General features: G+C 39.4%; 1 protein-coding gene across 6 annotated transcripts in view; it reads left to right on the top strand.

The window, feature by feature from the left end:
- The window catches only part of PTPN13 (protein tyrosine phosphatase non-receptor type 13), a 233,990-nt gene extending 219,819 nt beyond the window's left edge, over nt 1-14,171 (top strand). For all 6 annotated transcript variants that reach the window (XM_047856949.1, XM_047856951.1, XM_047856948.1 and 3 more), the window contains 7 exons: nt 61-167; nt 1,693-1,841; nt 3,314-3,404; nt 6,428-6,765; nt 7,749-7,964; nt 10,407-10,469; nt 13,476-14,171. In XM_047856949.1, coding sequence (XP_047712905.1) covers nt 61-167; nt 1,693-1,841; nt 3,314-3,404; nt 6,428-6,765; nt 7,749-7,964; nt 10,407-10,469; nt 13,476-13,571 — 1,060 coding nt within the window. In that variant the 3' untranslated portion in view covers nt 13,572-14,171. The remainder of the gene's footprint in view (nt 1-60; nt 168-1,692; nt 1,842-3,313; nt 3,405-6,427; nt 6,766-7,748; nt 7,965-10,406; nt 10,470-13,475) is intronic.
- The last annotated feature ends 1,739 nt before the right edge of the window (nt 14,172-15,910 follow it).

Below are 15,910 nucleotides of genomic sequence, written 5' to 3'. Positions count from 1 at the left end.
TTAAATGCATTTGGGGGACAAAACTGAAGAAAATATTACAAACGTGTTTTGTTGTCATAGCTTGATTCAAAAGCCACAAGAAAGGAAGACTGATGGTGACAATGAAGTGGCCTGGGCAAGTGATGAATTGCCAATGGAAACAACAAACCTTGAGGATTCCAATAAAGGCAAGAATTTTATAAGCCATTTTTTTCATCAAAAGCAATGGATAAAAAAATAAGTGTTTGAAAATCACAGTTTTCAGAATACAGAGATATGCTATTTCTCTATATGTGTGCATTATTTGGTTCTATACATTAAATGAAATTACATAGGCAAACATCAGCATTTAGTTCTCTAAATAGGTATTTGCACAGTTGGAGGCTAAAATTCTCAGTGGCTTGAAGTAAAACACACAAATAAATGTATAAATATGTTAATTGGAAACACAAAGTCACAGTTTTGCCAATCTGGAACGAGAAGTCAAGGAGTACATTTAATTTATAATAAAACAGGTAGAATCGCTCAAAGAGGGAAAATTATTACCCTTGAATCTCAACCTCATTTTTTAAAAGCGAGAGTCAATTGCTGTGTCTTGTTACTGCCTCTGTGACTTTATAACTGAGCCAGTAGAGAAATGAAGCTCTATTCAGTGTTGCATTTCTCTTTTTTTTATAGAAGGCAGTGTTACACTAATGCAACAAAAGACATGGTTTTGTAATTTGAAGTGTTAGTTGTTAAAGGAAATTAAAGTAGTTGAATGAACACCTTTTTGATTTATGTGGACTGTTAATGTCCGTGATGGTGCTTTTGTCAAATCCCGTAGCCCACGCCCATCTCCAGTGTTTGAGCTCCCATTGCCTTTACGCTCAGTTCTGTAAAAGTTTACAACTACTTTCGAGGAGTGAATTCTGTGTTTACAACTAGCCTTCACCCCACCACATGTTCCATTTCTTGAGATATTGTACAGCCTCCTATGCCCTACAGAGCCTGGCATTGTTGTTATCTATGTAGTAACTGTCATCAGAATGCTTTAGTTAACTAATTTACAGGTATGTCTGCAAAGTTACACTTATGCAGACTATAGCAAGAACCCCCTCCTACTTTTTTCCAGGATAACAGTTGCTTTCTGATAGGAGTAGTTTCCACAGAGCAGGTACTAAATTAGATACATATCTCTTCTAAGACACTGATATCACTTATTTGATAAGCTCCTGAAGACCCCAACGTTTCACTTGTATTGATAAAACTGTCAAATGCCAGAGATACTGGCACTGAGTACCAAGGGAGGGTAGAGAGAGGAGACATCAGTGTTTCTAATGCAATGTCCCATTATGAAGAATTTCTGAAGCATCCCACTTCATCTATTCCCCACGTGCTTGGAAGCTAATTAAAGTGCAAAGCAATAAGAGGACTAGATACGTTCTCATCAAGAAAATTGTGCCATCTGAGTCAAGAGAAGCAAAAAAAAAAAAAATTCAAACTCTTCTAGAAACTGTAAGTACACAAGAGCCAAGGGCCTTGCCATGGCCAAGATTTTCCTATGTTGATTGTAGGTATCTGCCTACCTGTCCTATTGCCTTATTAATTCTAAAGACTCTTCCTTTGGTAAAAATAGAGGAGGTAAGAGCAGGCGCGAATCCGTTCCCTTATTGGCTAAATCAATTATGTGGGAATTTTTTTTTAAAACATCGACTGCTGTCTTCCTGTTAGATCATCCGTTTCTGACAAATGAGGAGCTTGCTGCAGTCCCCATCGTCAAAGTGCCCCCCTCCGGTAAATACACCGGTACCAAGTTGAAATCAGTCATTCGAATGTTGCGAGGTTTGTTAGATCAAGGGATTCCTTCTAAGGAGCTGGAGGTAAGTGGCTTCTGCCAGTGATTCTTTATCAAAGTTTTATTTGCAAGGTTAGGAGAAATTTTGAAAAGGCCCATTACCTCACAACTCTACTTCCAACTACAAGCACCATCCTGTCCTGTCTAGCAGGAAATTAATTTTTCCAGTTAGGATCCTAATAGTACTGGTTTAAAGAGATCTCTTTAGCTGCTTTGGAGCTTGATAAATCTCCCGAAAGATTACCCTTCCTGCCTCATAGTAGTGATAAAGAGGCTTTTTTTTTTTTCAAGTGTCAATTCCAACCATCCACTAAACTTCATAGTTAATACACTGTTGATGTAGTTCATTAGCAATAGTTTCTAGTTTAATACAGCTCCAGAAATATGCCCCTCAGTTCAAAGAGGCAATGGTTCAGAGCCCTTGCTCATGTCGTCTTGCTGGCAACATCCATATTTACCATGAGACAAAAGAGGAATGTAGCACCCCTGTGGTTTTGGGGTTTACCTGGCTCATCTCTCTCAAACCATATACTTGCTTTGCCTACTTCCTGAGCTTTTCATAACCATTGAAGTGAAAGGAGCTAACTTCTCCTGAGAGCTTCTGCAATGTGCTAGATGCTTTGTATTAAATACTCACAATAATGTAACTCCCATTAATAGATTTGGAAACAAGCTCACAATAGTTGAGGTATACTCTCCTCCATTTTGCAGAAATGATTTCTTTCTTTAAGGTTTAAATGTCACCATCCCACAGACCTGCCATCACAACCCTTTATAAAGTAAATCTTTATTTTTCTCTAACACAGTAGCTTATTAAGTTCTTGACACATATATCACAGTATGTTTACTTCTCTACTGCCTCTTTCGCCCAATGGTCTGAAAGCTCTAGGAGAACCAGAATCATATCTTCCTTCTCACTACTGTATTCCCAGCACTTGTTACAGTGCCCTGCATCTAGTAGGCATTTTCAATATATATTTGTCAAATGGATGGATGGATGGATGGATGGATGGATGGATGGATGGATTAATGAGTGGATGAAAAGTGACAAAGAGTTGACTTTAAAACATAGGACTGTCTAACCACAACTCTACCATAAAGGTTATTCTATGACCCCACAGACAGTATTGTCAAAAAATTCTGCTCCATCTCATTTTTTAAGTGCAAGTTGTTTTTATAAGTTGTTTTTTTCCCTAAAATATAATTATAGACCTTTTTAGACTGAAATGTAAAATTAAGATACAAAGTACAGCCTCACAAAATTAGTTGAGTGACTACAACATGTTAAAGATATTTGCAGAAATATATTTTAAATATCAGATTAATATTGGGATTTTAGGCTTGCTTATCTTGCCAGGACAGATCTATTTCTTAACATTCAGTGTCTGCCCTGATCAGTAGCCAGTTTTGCACCCTGTGTATTTAATGTATTTGTAATTATTACTGAATTCCTGCTTATTTTGACAAATTTAACTTTATTTCCATTTTTGCTTGCAGAATCTTCAAGAATTAAAACCTTTGGATCAGTGTCTAATTGGGCAAACTAAGGAAAACAGAAGAAAGAATCGATATAAAAATATACTTCCCTGTAAGTTCCAATTTGGCTTCAAATCAAATGTATGTCTAATATAATTTGAACTGATTGAAAACTTTTATGCTAGTTTACCTATTTCTCACATAAGTGTGTGTGCGCACACACAAGCACATATTCAGAGATTTACATAAGTAACAAATACATTTAGATATAGAATGTGAATTCCTTTTCAAATCATCTATGATATACTGAAAATCACACTGAGGAATCTTAAATATTTCTTCAGACATTTGTGAGTTTTTACAGCATAGTATTAGAAATTAATCAGTGATGTCAAATCAGTAATTTTAAAGTCTTCTTGAAAATATGAAATCAACTTCTGGATGAGTGGTTTCTTAGTTCATGTGTCATGCCAACATCTATTTATTCCACTCACTTTATGGTAGAGAAACGTCTCTGATATATGTGCATGTGGCTGCAGTGGTACCAACGGTGGTACTACCAGGTTGCATTATAGTTTGAACTGTTTCAGATACAGGAAGGAAAAAAAGCAGTTCCTTTTTACCCACATTTTACCCATTCCACCAATCAACATGTGATTTTTTAAATTATATCTGTTTGTAGCCAAAATATCAATGTCTAGCAACTTTTTGTTTTCTTTAGCCACTTCTCATAGTAATGATCAGCCACGTATCTATGTATTAGCACATTGGATTCCATCATGTGTGACACAATGAGCCTATCCTCAAGGAAGTCATAAATTCAAAGACCCGTAACGGAGCCAAGAGTGACAAATCATGCAATAAATAATAGCTGAATTTTCTCAACCCAAGACAGAAGACACAAAATTTATTTTGGCAAACTTCCTGCAAAAAGTGAATCTTAACATCTTAAAAATTAAATTGAGGGGTGCCTGAGTGGCACAGTCAGTTGGGCATCTGACTCTTGATTTACAGGTCATTATTTCTTTGTGGGATTGAGCCCCACGTCAGGCTCTGCACTGACAGTGTGGAGCATGCTTGGGATTCTCTCTCTCCCTCTCTTTCTGCATATCCCCCACTTATGTGAACACCTGCTTTCTCTCAAAATAAACTTAAATAAATAAACAAGTAAATAAACATGAAATCGATAATGGTTCAGTATAAAGTAGGTGGGAATTATTTCAGGCAAAAAGAAAAAGAAATGGTCAGACTAGTATCTTAAAATCAAATGGAGTAAGCCATGAATCTAAAACTACTGGGTGGATTTATTGCCATGAGTTATGATGTAAAAGTCAAGTAATTGAAGGGCAATTGATGGAGGATTTTGAAACCTATTAATAAAGTCATAATTTGATAATCCTAGAAATTACCAGTTAAATTTATAAATGTTTTAAGTAGAAATGGCTTCTGATGTGTAAGTACATACAAATTAATTATCTTGGATAAGATGGCTTACATATACTTTCACTGGTTTGAAAATTTATATTCTGACTATGAAATTACCATCAGATAAAGACAAGAGCCTACATACCTGGAGAATAAAGTGAGCTACCTTTGGATTTATTGTGTTTATAGTTGGCTGCTGATTTAAAAGAACATAATTTAATTAGATGAGCAAGAGGTAATTATGCCAATTATAATAAGTACTTTAGTAAACTCACTATAATATTAATATTTGTTTTATGAAATAATCTTTTGGCATTGTCATTCATTAAATTCAGTCTTATTGTCATCATTAAGATAAAGATGGATAAGAAATAGTAAAGTTAAGTTTGTTTCTCTAGGAACTTGTTAAGAAGTTCTAAATGTATTAATTTATAAATTTCAGTTTTTCAGCCAAATCTATGTAAATAATATCTAATTGTCTGTCAAACTCATTGAGTTGACATCTTAGATATATTTGTAATGAGTGAAATGGGTAAATATAAAATGATTTGGCTATACTACAATTTGAAAATATGCTTTTTTTTTTTTTTTCAACGTTTATTTATTTTTGGGACAGAGAGAGACAGAGCATGAACGGGGGAGGGGCAGAGACAGAGAGGGAGACACAGAATCGGAAACAGGCTCCAGGCTCTGAGCCATCAGCCCAGAGCCCGAAGCGGGGCTCGAACTCATGGACCGCGAGATCGTGACCTGGCTGAAGTCGGACGACGCTTAACCGACTGTGCCACCCAGGCGCCCCAAATATGCTTTTATTAAAATGTGTTTGTGATTTCATTTATGGCTCTGAGGAATTTCTCATAATCTTTGAGTGACCCTGTTTGTAAGGCTCTTGTTTAAAAATGCATGATACAGGGGCGCCTGGGTGGCGCAGTCGGTTAAGCGTCCGACTTCAGCCAGGTCACGATCTCGCGGTCCGTGAGTTCGAGCCCCGCGTCAGGCTCTGGGCTGATGGCTCGGAGCCTGGAGCCTGTTTCCGATTCTGTGTCTCCCTGTCTCTCTGCCCCTCCCCCGTTCATGCTCTGTCTCTCTCTGTCCCAAAAATAAATAAACGTTGAAAAAAAAAAATGCATGATACAGGGGTGCCTGGGTGGCTCAGTCAGTTAAGTGTCGGACTCATGATCTTACGGCTCATGAGATCGAGCCCGTGTTGGGCTCTAAGCTGACAGTATAGAGCCTGCTTGCAATTCTTTCTCTCCTCTCTTTCTGACCCTCTCCTACTTGAGCTTGCAAGCATACACATCTATCTCTCTTCAAATAATTTTAAAACCTTAAAAAAAAAAAAAGAAATAGAACAAATTCTTTAAAAAATAGAGTGGCTCAGTTAGTTAAGCATCTGACTCTTGATTACTGCTCAGGTCATGAGCTCATGGTTGGTGAGTTTAATCTCTGCATTGAGCTCTGTGTTGACAGTGTGAAGTCTGCTTGGGCTTCTTTCTTCCTCTCTGCCACTCCCCCACTTGTGTGCTCTGTCACTGTCTTGCTCTCCCTCTCTCTCAAAATAAATAAACTGAAAGAAAGAAAGAAAGAAAGAAAGAAAGAAAGAAAGAAAGAAAGAGAGAGAGAGAGGGAGGGAGGGAGGAAGGAAAGAAGGAAGGAAAAGAAAGAAAAATGCATGATACAGATGGCTGTTTTGTGGTGGAAAATTCACAGATGACGCTACAAGAGTGCCTCTTGGAAATGAAGGTGGATATATCAACGCCAGCTTCATTAAGATACCAGTGGGAAAAGAAGAGTTTGTTTACATTGCCTGCCAAGGACCTCTCCCTACAACTGTTGGAGATTTCTGGCAGATGATTTGGGAACAAAAATCCACAGTGATAGCCATGATGACCCAAGAAGTAGAAGGGGAAAAAATCAAATGCCAGCGCTATTGGCCTAATATCCTGGGCAAAACGACAATGGTCAGTGACAGGCTTCGGCTGGCTCTTGTGAGAATGCAGCAGCTGAAGGGCTTTGTCGTCAGAGCAATGTCCCTAGAAGATATTCAGGTAAGCAAATTAAATCTTTCCATCTCCCAAGGCTTATCTCCTACTTGGAATGTAGGCCTAGATGCTTTCTTTGACAGCATCAGTATATTCCTAAATGAAAGCCAGCAACTTCTGGGTTCCCATTTCAGTGGCACTAATGTCACCCATTATTTTTTATCTAATGTAAACTTACATGTGACCCTCTTCATGACTTCTACCAAGCCGTTTCCTCCAGTATGAACTGTATTAGAATGAAAATGAGAACACAGGACTCTTAAGGTGACCATCTATCCTCCTTTGCGTAGTGATACAACAAAATGGCTCGAAGCTATGTGCTGGAAATGTTTTGTTTTTTTTTTAAGGTCAAACCTCTCAGTAGAGTGAGTGAAACTTTTTAAAAAATCTCTAAGTATCAAGTGCTCCCCCATAAACAACATATTTAGTTTACTTGCTAATGAGGAAATACTAATGTTGATGGTGCTGTGGAAAAAACCCTAAAAGAGTTGACCAAGCCATAGGGATGGGGGAGGATAGATTTCAGTCAGAAAGAGCAAGTGCAGAGGCCCTAGGCTTGAACTGTGCCTTAGTGTTTTTAAAGAGCCGCAAAGAGGTCTCTGTGGCCACGAGGAGCAGGTTAGGTCTGAGAGTAGCTGGGCCAAATTTTGTAAGGCAATTAAGCCATTGCAATGACTTTGCTTTTATGCAGAGTGAGTTAAAAGTGCAGTCATTTAGAAAAGATTGTTATTCACATCAAAATGTAATTTGCTTTTAGGATTTCCAAAAAGTAGTTTTTACCAGTATTTAAAATGTGGATTTAGCAACCTCCTTGATAAAGACCCTCCATGTGTTGTTTGATAGAGTCTTTTTGTCTCTTTCACCTTTCCTTTCATCCAATCCAATGGGCAAGTCAAAATTTGAAAGAACAGTATATTATTAAGAATTAAAACTTACGTGTGAACAATACAGTATGCCTTTATCTATTTTCTTTTGTTGTACAATTTCAGACAGGAGAGACGCGACATATTTCTCATCTGAATTTCACTGCCTGGCCAGACCACGATACACCTTCTCAGCCAGACGACTTGCTCACTTTTATCTCTTACATGAGACACATTCACAAATCGGGCCCAATTATCACACACTGCAGCGCTGGCATTGGACGTTCAGGGACTCTGATATGCATAGATGTGGTTTTAGGATTAATCAGTCAAGATCTTGACGTGAGTACAAGATATAGGCTGAACTAGGGCCACCTGAGTGGCTCAGTTTGTTAAGCATCTGACTCTTGATTTCAGCTCAGGTCTCATGGTCATGATTTTACAGTCATGAGATCAAGCCCCACGTCAGGCTCTGCACTGGGTGTGGAGCCTACTTAAGATTCTCTCTCTCTCTCTCTCTCTCTCTCTCTCTCTCTCTCTCTCTCTCTTTCTCTCTCTTCTCCCTCTGCCCTTTCCTCACTTTTGCTCACTCTGTCTCTCTCTGAAAAAAAAAAAAAAAAGTTATAGGCTGAACTAGCATTTGACCAGAACTAATGGTAAAATCTAATTTTTAATAGTGTGCTATAATCTTGGAATTTTTTATTTAGCAGTTTCTATAAATCTCTCAATTTTCTTACTTCATCAAATTATAATTTAGTAAATGTTGTTCAAAACTACCCAGATCATAATCAAGAAGAAATAATACTTCAAATTTATATTTGATTTTTTGTTTTGTTGTTGTTGTTGTATTTTTATTTTTTATTTATTTTTTGGGAGAGCGCAAGCAGGGGAGGGGCAGAGAGAGAGGGACAGAGGATCTGAAGTGGGCCTAGCACTGACAGGCTGACAGCAGTGAGCCCAGTACAGGGCTTGAACTCATGATTCATGAGATCATGACCTGAGCTGAAGGTCGCTCAGCTGACTGAGCCACCCAGGTGCCCCAAATTTATATTTGTTTTACTGGTTTTAACTGTGCTCAAAAGTCCCTTATGCACTATTGCATATTACTCTTTATAGTCTGTAGGCTTGTATAAGATAAAGTCAGTGTCACCATCACACTTAGGAATAGAAATATTGAAGCACTGGGGCTGGTTCAGTTGGTAGAGCAACCAACTCTTTATCTTGGGGTCCTAAGTTCAAGCCTCACATTGAGTTCGAGCTTACTTTATATATATATATATATATATATATATATATATATATACACACATATACATATATATATGTGTATATATATATATATATATATATATATGTATATATATGGACAAAAGAAAGTATATTGGGGCACCTGAGTGGCTCAGTCGGTTAAGCATCCAACTTTGACTCAGGTCATGATCTCTCAGTTCATGAGTTTGAGCCCTGCGTCAGGGTCTGTGCTGACAGCTCAGAGCCTGGAGCCTGCTTCAGATTCTGTGTCTCCCACTCTCTCTGCCCCTCCCCTACTCTCTCTCTCTCTCTCAAAAATAAACATTAAAAAAACAATTTTTTAAAAAAAGACATATTCTTGGGGCGCCTGGGTGGCTCAGTCGGTTGAGCGGCCAACTTCGGCTCAGGTCATGATCTCACGGTCCGTGAGTTCGAGCCCCGCGTTGGGCTCTGTGCTGACCGCTCGGAGCCTGGAGCCTGTTTCAGATTCTGTGTCTCCCTCTCTCTCTGACCCTCCCCCGTTCATGCTCTGTCTCTGTCTCAAAAATAAATAAACGTTAAAAAAAAAAATTTTTTTTTAAAAAAGACATATTCTTTTTTTGTTACTGTTACCTGTAGGTGGAAAATGTATACTTTGTTACTATACAAATTGATGCTAGTCACTAAACAATTACTTCTACTTTAAAAAAATTACTCAGTAAACAAAATTACTGATTACAATCTTATTAAAATTAAATTAGTATAAACCTTACTTACAATGTTAGAACATCTTACTGTATATAAGCAATTAAAATCATCATGTCTTAAAGAATTTTGGTTAAAAGCAGTTCTGTCTTGCTCTTCACACAGTATTGTATCTACCATTAATGATTTAAGTGGAACAAAACAAAACAGTCTATTTCTCCCTTGTTTCAAACTGCTAACATCAGTGAAAATAAAAAGATCAGGAATTTCATTCTGAAAAGCAAACTGCAGGAAAAATAGCTTGCCTTGTGTTTTTTTAAGGGTGATATGAGGGGGCACCTGAGTGGCTCAGTCAGTTCAAGCATCCGATTTTGACTCAGGTCATGATCTCACGGTTTGTGGATTCAAGCCCCGCATCAGGCTCTGTGCTGACAGCTGAGAGCCTGGAGCCTGCTTCAGATTCTGTGTCTCCCTCTCTCTCTCTCTCTCTGTCCCTTCCTCATTTGTGCTGTCTCTCAGTCTCTCTCAAAAATAAATAAATAAACTCAAAAAAAAATTTTTTTAATAAAATAAATGGTGATATTAGAAATAAGTCAAATTCCAGAGGGAAGACAATTTCTGTTTGGGACTTTCAAATAAAACAACTTCCCCTAATTCTTACAAAGACCATAAATAAAATTATGAAATGATGGCAGAGTTAGTCCATTGACTTTTGTCTGGAACAATTTCCCAAAGCTGCTATAAGGGGAAGGAGAATGAGATATAGAAATCTATAGAAGTCCTTCCCCTGTGAACCTTTGGGGTTCAGATTTGGTGACACTTTCTCTAACGGATAGCCATTTCCTTTGGCAGTTTGACATCTCTGACCTCGTGCGCTGCATGAGACTGCAAAGACATGGGATGGTTCAGACAGAGGTGAGTCTTGGTGTCTTCTAATTAGGATTTTCATGAGGATTCGGATCTTTTCAGAGTTCTGGTTAAACCATTTCTCTTCTTAATGGGCCTTCACATTATTCCTTAAAACCAAACATCTGTGGTAGTGAGGGACTGGTTTTTTTTTCTTTAATCATGAGGACTAATTCAGAAAAAAATGAAAATATTTAAATTTTGCCTTTTAATTTTTTTTAAAATGAAGAAAAAGGGAGTGCCTGGGTGGCTTAGTCGGTTGAGCATCCAACTCTTGATTCTTCTTGGGTTGAGATCCCAAGATGCAGGGATCGAGCCCTGCATCTGGTTCCATGCTGAACATGGAGGCTGCTTGGGCTTCTCTCTCTCTCTCTCTCTCTCTCTCTCTCTCTCCCCCTCTCCTCCCTCCCTCCCCATCTGCCCCCCCCCCATCTCTAAAAAATAAGAAAAGGGGCGCCTGGTGGCTCAATTGGTTAAGCATCCAACTTCAGCTCAGGTCATGATCTCATAGCTCGTGGGTTCAAACCCCATGTCGGGCTCTGTGATAACATCTCAGAGCCTGGAACCTGCTTCGGATTCTGTGTCTCCCTCTCTCTCTGCCCCACCCCCACTCATGTTCTGTCTCTCTCCATCTCTTAAAAATAAGTAAACATTAAAATAAATATTTTTAATAAAAATACTTTTTTTTTTTTAGTTTTTTAAAAATGAGTGCATCTGCACTGCAAAGAACAGGGGGGCATGTTGGGGCAACAATTGGGGATGGTACCAAATAGCATATAATTAGTGGCATTCTTTCCCCGTTTCCAACTTAAAGATGTTAAAGGTAACATTCTTGCTACAGAAATTCCCCAAGAGGGAATGGATTCAGCAGCACTGAGCAGAAGGCCAGAAGGCAGGCTGGAGTTGCTTAGCTTGGACGAGGCACTCTTGGGGGAGAGTGAATGTGTGGATCTGTATCTCCTGTTTTGATCATGTTCATTTCAAACCATGATAACAAACCATGGGTTATATCACCCACTGACCTACAGACTTGTATCTTTCCAAGAACTGCATTATGTAGATTATCTGTCTGTTCTGAGCAGTTCCACTATTCTTATTGTTTGTATTGTGGGGAGGGATATGGAAGCTTTTTATATGTCTGTAAGTTCACATTTCTCTTCCTCGTGAAGAATATAAAAGTTTATGACTATCTTTAAAATTAAAGTTTGCCTGGGGCGCCTGGGTGGCGCAGTCGGTTAAGCGTCCGGCTTCAGCCAGGTCACGATCTCGCGGTCCGTGAGTTCGAGCCCCGCGTCCGGCTCTGGGCTGATGGCTCAGAGCCTGGAGCCTGTTTCCGATTCTGTGTTTCCCTCTCTCTCTGCCCCTCCCCCGTTCATGCTCTGTCTCTCTCTGTCCCAAAAATAAATAAAAACATTGAAAAAAAAAATTAAAAAAAAAAAATTAAAGTTTGCCTGCCTTCCATTCATGTACACTTTTAATTCAAGTTAAATCTCCTAAATATTAAGCTGATACACATTTTTTAGGTAAAGAGAACCTACTGATCTGAATAAGTTCTTTATACCCAGGAAATTCATTCATTCAACAGACACTTATTTACTGAGTGTCTGCTGTGGACCAGGCATGCTTCTAGGTACTTGGAGCACATCTGTGAATGACACAAAGATCCCTGCTAGAATAGCAAAGATCTTCTCATGGGGTGGTGAGGAGGAAGACAGATATTAGGCACACTAACTAAGTTATCTAAGATCTTTGAAAGCAATAAGTACTTTAGAGGGGAAAAAAAAATAGATCAGGGCAAAGAGGAAGCATGGTGGCAGGCTGGGAGAGGTACTTTCAATAGGGTGGCAGCACTGAGAAAGTGACACTGGAGCCAAGATCTGAAGGAAGGGCAGTGCGGGTCATTGGCTGTGTGACAGTAAGAGCATTTCAGGCAGACAGAACCACCCATGTGGAGATCTGAGGCAGGAGCAGGTCTTGCGTGTTTAAACATGGCCATGGCTGGTGTGGCTGAGGTGGAAAAGGGAAGTGACAGGACCAGAGCCTGGGCTTTCTTCTGAGTGATGTGGACTGACCTGATCTGAGTCACATTTTAAAGGTCCTCTCTGGCTACTGTGCTAAAACAATACGGGATTTGGGGAGGAGGCTGCAGGGTTAGAAGCAGGTAGGTCCATTAGGTGGCAGGTGTGGTGCAGACTGGAGTGGTGGATACAGGTGGATATAGGGGGAAGGGGGCATCATGGGAAGTAGGTTTGCTAACAGTTTCTGGCGTACGAGAAAGTCAAAGATGAACTTGTGCAAATGTGGGAAAGTCAAAATACAGATAAGCAAAAAGGAAACGAAAGGGTTACTTGTATTCCTACTCTCCAGAATTGTCAACATTTTAGGGAACGTTCTTACATTCTTTAGTCCAAACAAGTGCACAGGCATGACTGCTTTGAACGAGTTTCAACTGTAGTTGTTTTATTGCTTTCCATTTAGTATATCGTGAATTAATTCTTTGTATAACAAGAAAACTCAGATCACTGCACCATCAACTAAACAGAGAATAATTTCACCAAAAAAAAAAAAAGTTAATTTTGAAAGACTTTGATTCTTTGATTTCCATATTCTTTTGTTCCAGATATTTAAAGAAAATTATTTTGTATGGTGTCTTGGGTTTTGACATTTCAGAACATCAAGATGAGCTCAATAAACTCCACAGGAAATTCTGTAGGAAGTTTATTTTTCCCTTATAAAAACAAATCATAAATATTACCAAAACACAAAAGTGGAGTACCACAGACAATTTCAGTTGGGACTCTGGGATATTTCCACCCCCAAGGCTTTTCCCCTCCTCGTTTTGTCCATCCAGTTTCAGCTTCTTATAATTTTTATGATACTGCACAACTCTATGTCCTGCGTCTTAATAGTAACTATAACAAAATTCTCCATATTTCCAAAATTACTCATGACGTATCTATTTCACATTATAAATCTAGAATCTGTCTCTTTTTTTTTTTTCTCTTTTGGCCATAGGATCAGTATATTTTCTGCTATCAGGTCATCCTTTATGTTCTGACGCGTCTTCAAGCTAAAGAAGAGCAAACAGAACAGCCACAGCTTCTGAAATAACAGGAAAAGATCAGCCTTCTGGATGCTTCTTCATCTCTGCCCCCGACCTCCAACAGAGTTTTCTGCTCCCTGTTTAAAATAATGATCACAGGGCCGCAAGTCCATACAACATTATTATGCTTATTCTCCTCTACCTTAGAGGGGCATTCTTCACAACAACGATGGTGAAATGCTGTATTTTTACAGCTACTTCAACCTGTGATGATAATTTAAAATTTTTTAGCACTAACTGAACAATGCAGATCTTAGCGATGATTAAGGCAGCCTTTGATTATAGTTGACATTGTTACAAAGACACACACACCAAGTCTATTTTTAATGCACCAATCTTGTTGATAGCAAAATTCTTTTCCAGTATTTTAATAGAGTTATTTTATAGGAGATACTTGAAACCAGTATTTAAGCTTTAAATGACAGTAATATTGGAATAGAAAAACGTAGCAAATGTTTACTGTATCAGTTTCTGATGTTTACTATATAGAATTTCCTATAATATATTTATATACTTTTTCATGAAAATGGAGTTATCAGATACATTTGTAACTGCATTATCTGTTATGCTTCATCTCACTCTGTAAATAAAAATACATCTTAAAAATATGAGCAAGCCAAAGTGTGTGCGGACAAATTCAACATTTTCAGTGTGTTATTTCTTAACACCCAGGCACTGGGGAGACAAGAACTTCTGGACCCCAACTTCCCATCTCCCCACCTTGGCCCCAGGCGTGCCGGCCCCAGGGACCAAGAGTGGTGTTAGAAACCCTGCTGGATCTTCATCAGGGTCTGACGTGAGGGTCCGTGTCCTGACCGACTGTAGCTAAGACATTCGGTCTCCCTTCCTTCTGCCTCGCCGTGAGTGGTGCCAGCTTACTGTGCCTCATACATAAATCAGAATACTTTCAAGTTCTAATTGTGGTAAAACTCAGAATATCTAAGCTGACAAGGGGTAATCAAGGAAAACAATATCACATTTCCTGGGAGGTTATATTTGGTTCTGCCTGAAGGGAAAGAGATCTGCCTCAAAGAGCCTGCTTCTGATTCTCAGTACCGACCACTGCGCGTCCCTCAGTCCTAATTCTGTCAGCAGTTTTCCATTCAGCTGTGAGTGATGACATCTCGAAACCTGGGACACTGCTCAGTTCATCCTCATGGGACTAACCAGTTCTGAACTAGTCAACTTGAATTTCTGATCTCACCCAAGTGCAACGATTGGATGGAAACTAATCCTGAGTATCTGAGGCTGTTTGAAGGCAGAAGACACCAGGGTCTGCACAGAGGGCCACAGTGATACAGTTGACTCCCCACCTGGTCGGAAGTAGTTACAAATCTGGCAACAGAAGCATCCACGCCACCATTCCTACCTCGGAGCAGTTTTTATAGGGGCACCTGGGTGGCTCAGTCAGTGGAGTGTCGGACTCTTGGTTTTGGCTCAGGCCATAATCTCACAGTTCGTGAGATTGAGCCCCACATCGGGCTCTGCGCTGACATGGAGCCTGCTTGGGATTCTCTCTCTCTCTCTCTCTCTCTCTCTCTCTCTGTGCCTCCTCTGTGCACTTTCTCTCTACCTGGCTTTCTCCCTCAAAATAAATAAAATTTAAATTAAAAAAAAAAAAGAACAGGTTTTGTAGATTGCATTGTAGCTGAAGACTTCATTTGGGAGAAAAGGGTTCTATTGCTTTAAAAGATATTTGGAAACCTCTGTTCTGAGCGAGTTGGAATCCTGAGGCCTTGTTTTCCTGTCATAAGCACAGGAAACCAGGCCAGCAGGGCTCTGGGAGGCAGTACAGCTGGAGATGATTAGCTATCATCTGAAGTCAACAGAGATGGGAGAGCGGAAAGCTGAAGAAGGATCCTTTTCTGGAAAGAATGTAGCTAGGAAATGGAAACTGTGGCAAGAAAATGTGGTTTCAGTTTACAACCCCTGAATGGAAACTTCATTATAGTAAACATGTTACTGCTCTCATTTGGGCCCTGGCTCCCACTGCCATAGAATGGAAGGAGACCTTTGCTAGGGCCACTCTGGTTAGAAAGCATGGCCATGCCACAGAGCCAGACTGGCACATGAAGGCACTCAAATATCGAATGAATAAACACCACTTGGCTCTTAACACACATTAGGTACCTAAGAACTATAAAATATACACCAGAACATAATGGCTCAAACATAATAGAAGCTTGCTTCTCATTTCCTTAACAGTGCTGGGCAGGTAAACAGCTAAGCAAGATAGCTCTCTCCAATGTGCAGGAACCCAGGTTGACAGAGGTTCTGCAGTCAACACACAACTTCCAAGGTCATCCTGGGAATTGTCTCCATTCCCCCAGCCAGAAAGGGGAAAGAG

This window comes from Prionailurus viverrinus, chromosome B1 (genome assembly GCF_022837055.1).
Source record: "Prionailurus viverrinus isolate Anna chromosome B1, UM_Priviv_1.0, whole genome shotgun sequence".
Classification (NCBI taxonomy): domain Eukaryota; kingdom Metazoa; phylum Chordata; class Mammalia; order Carnivora; family Felidae; genus Prionailurus; species Prionailurus viverrinus.
Note: the sequence above shows the minus strand (reverse complement) of the source record. Positions and strands in the feature narration are given on the sequence as shown.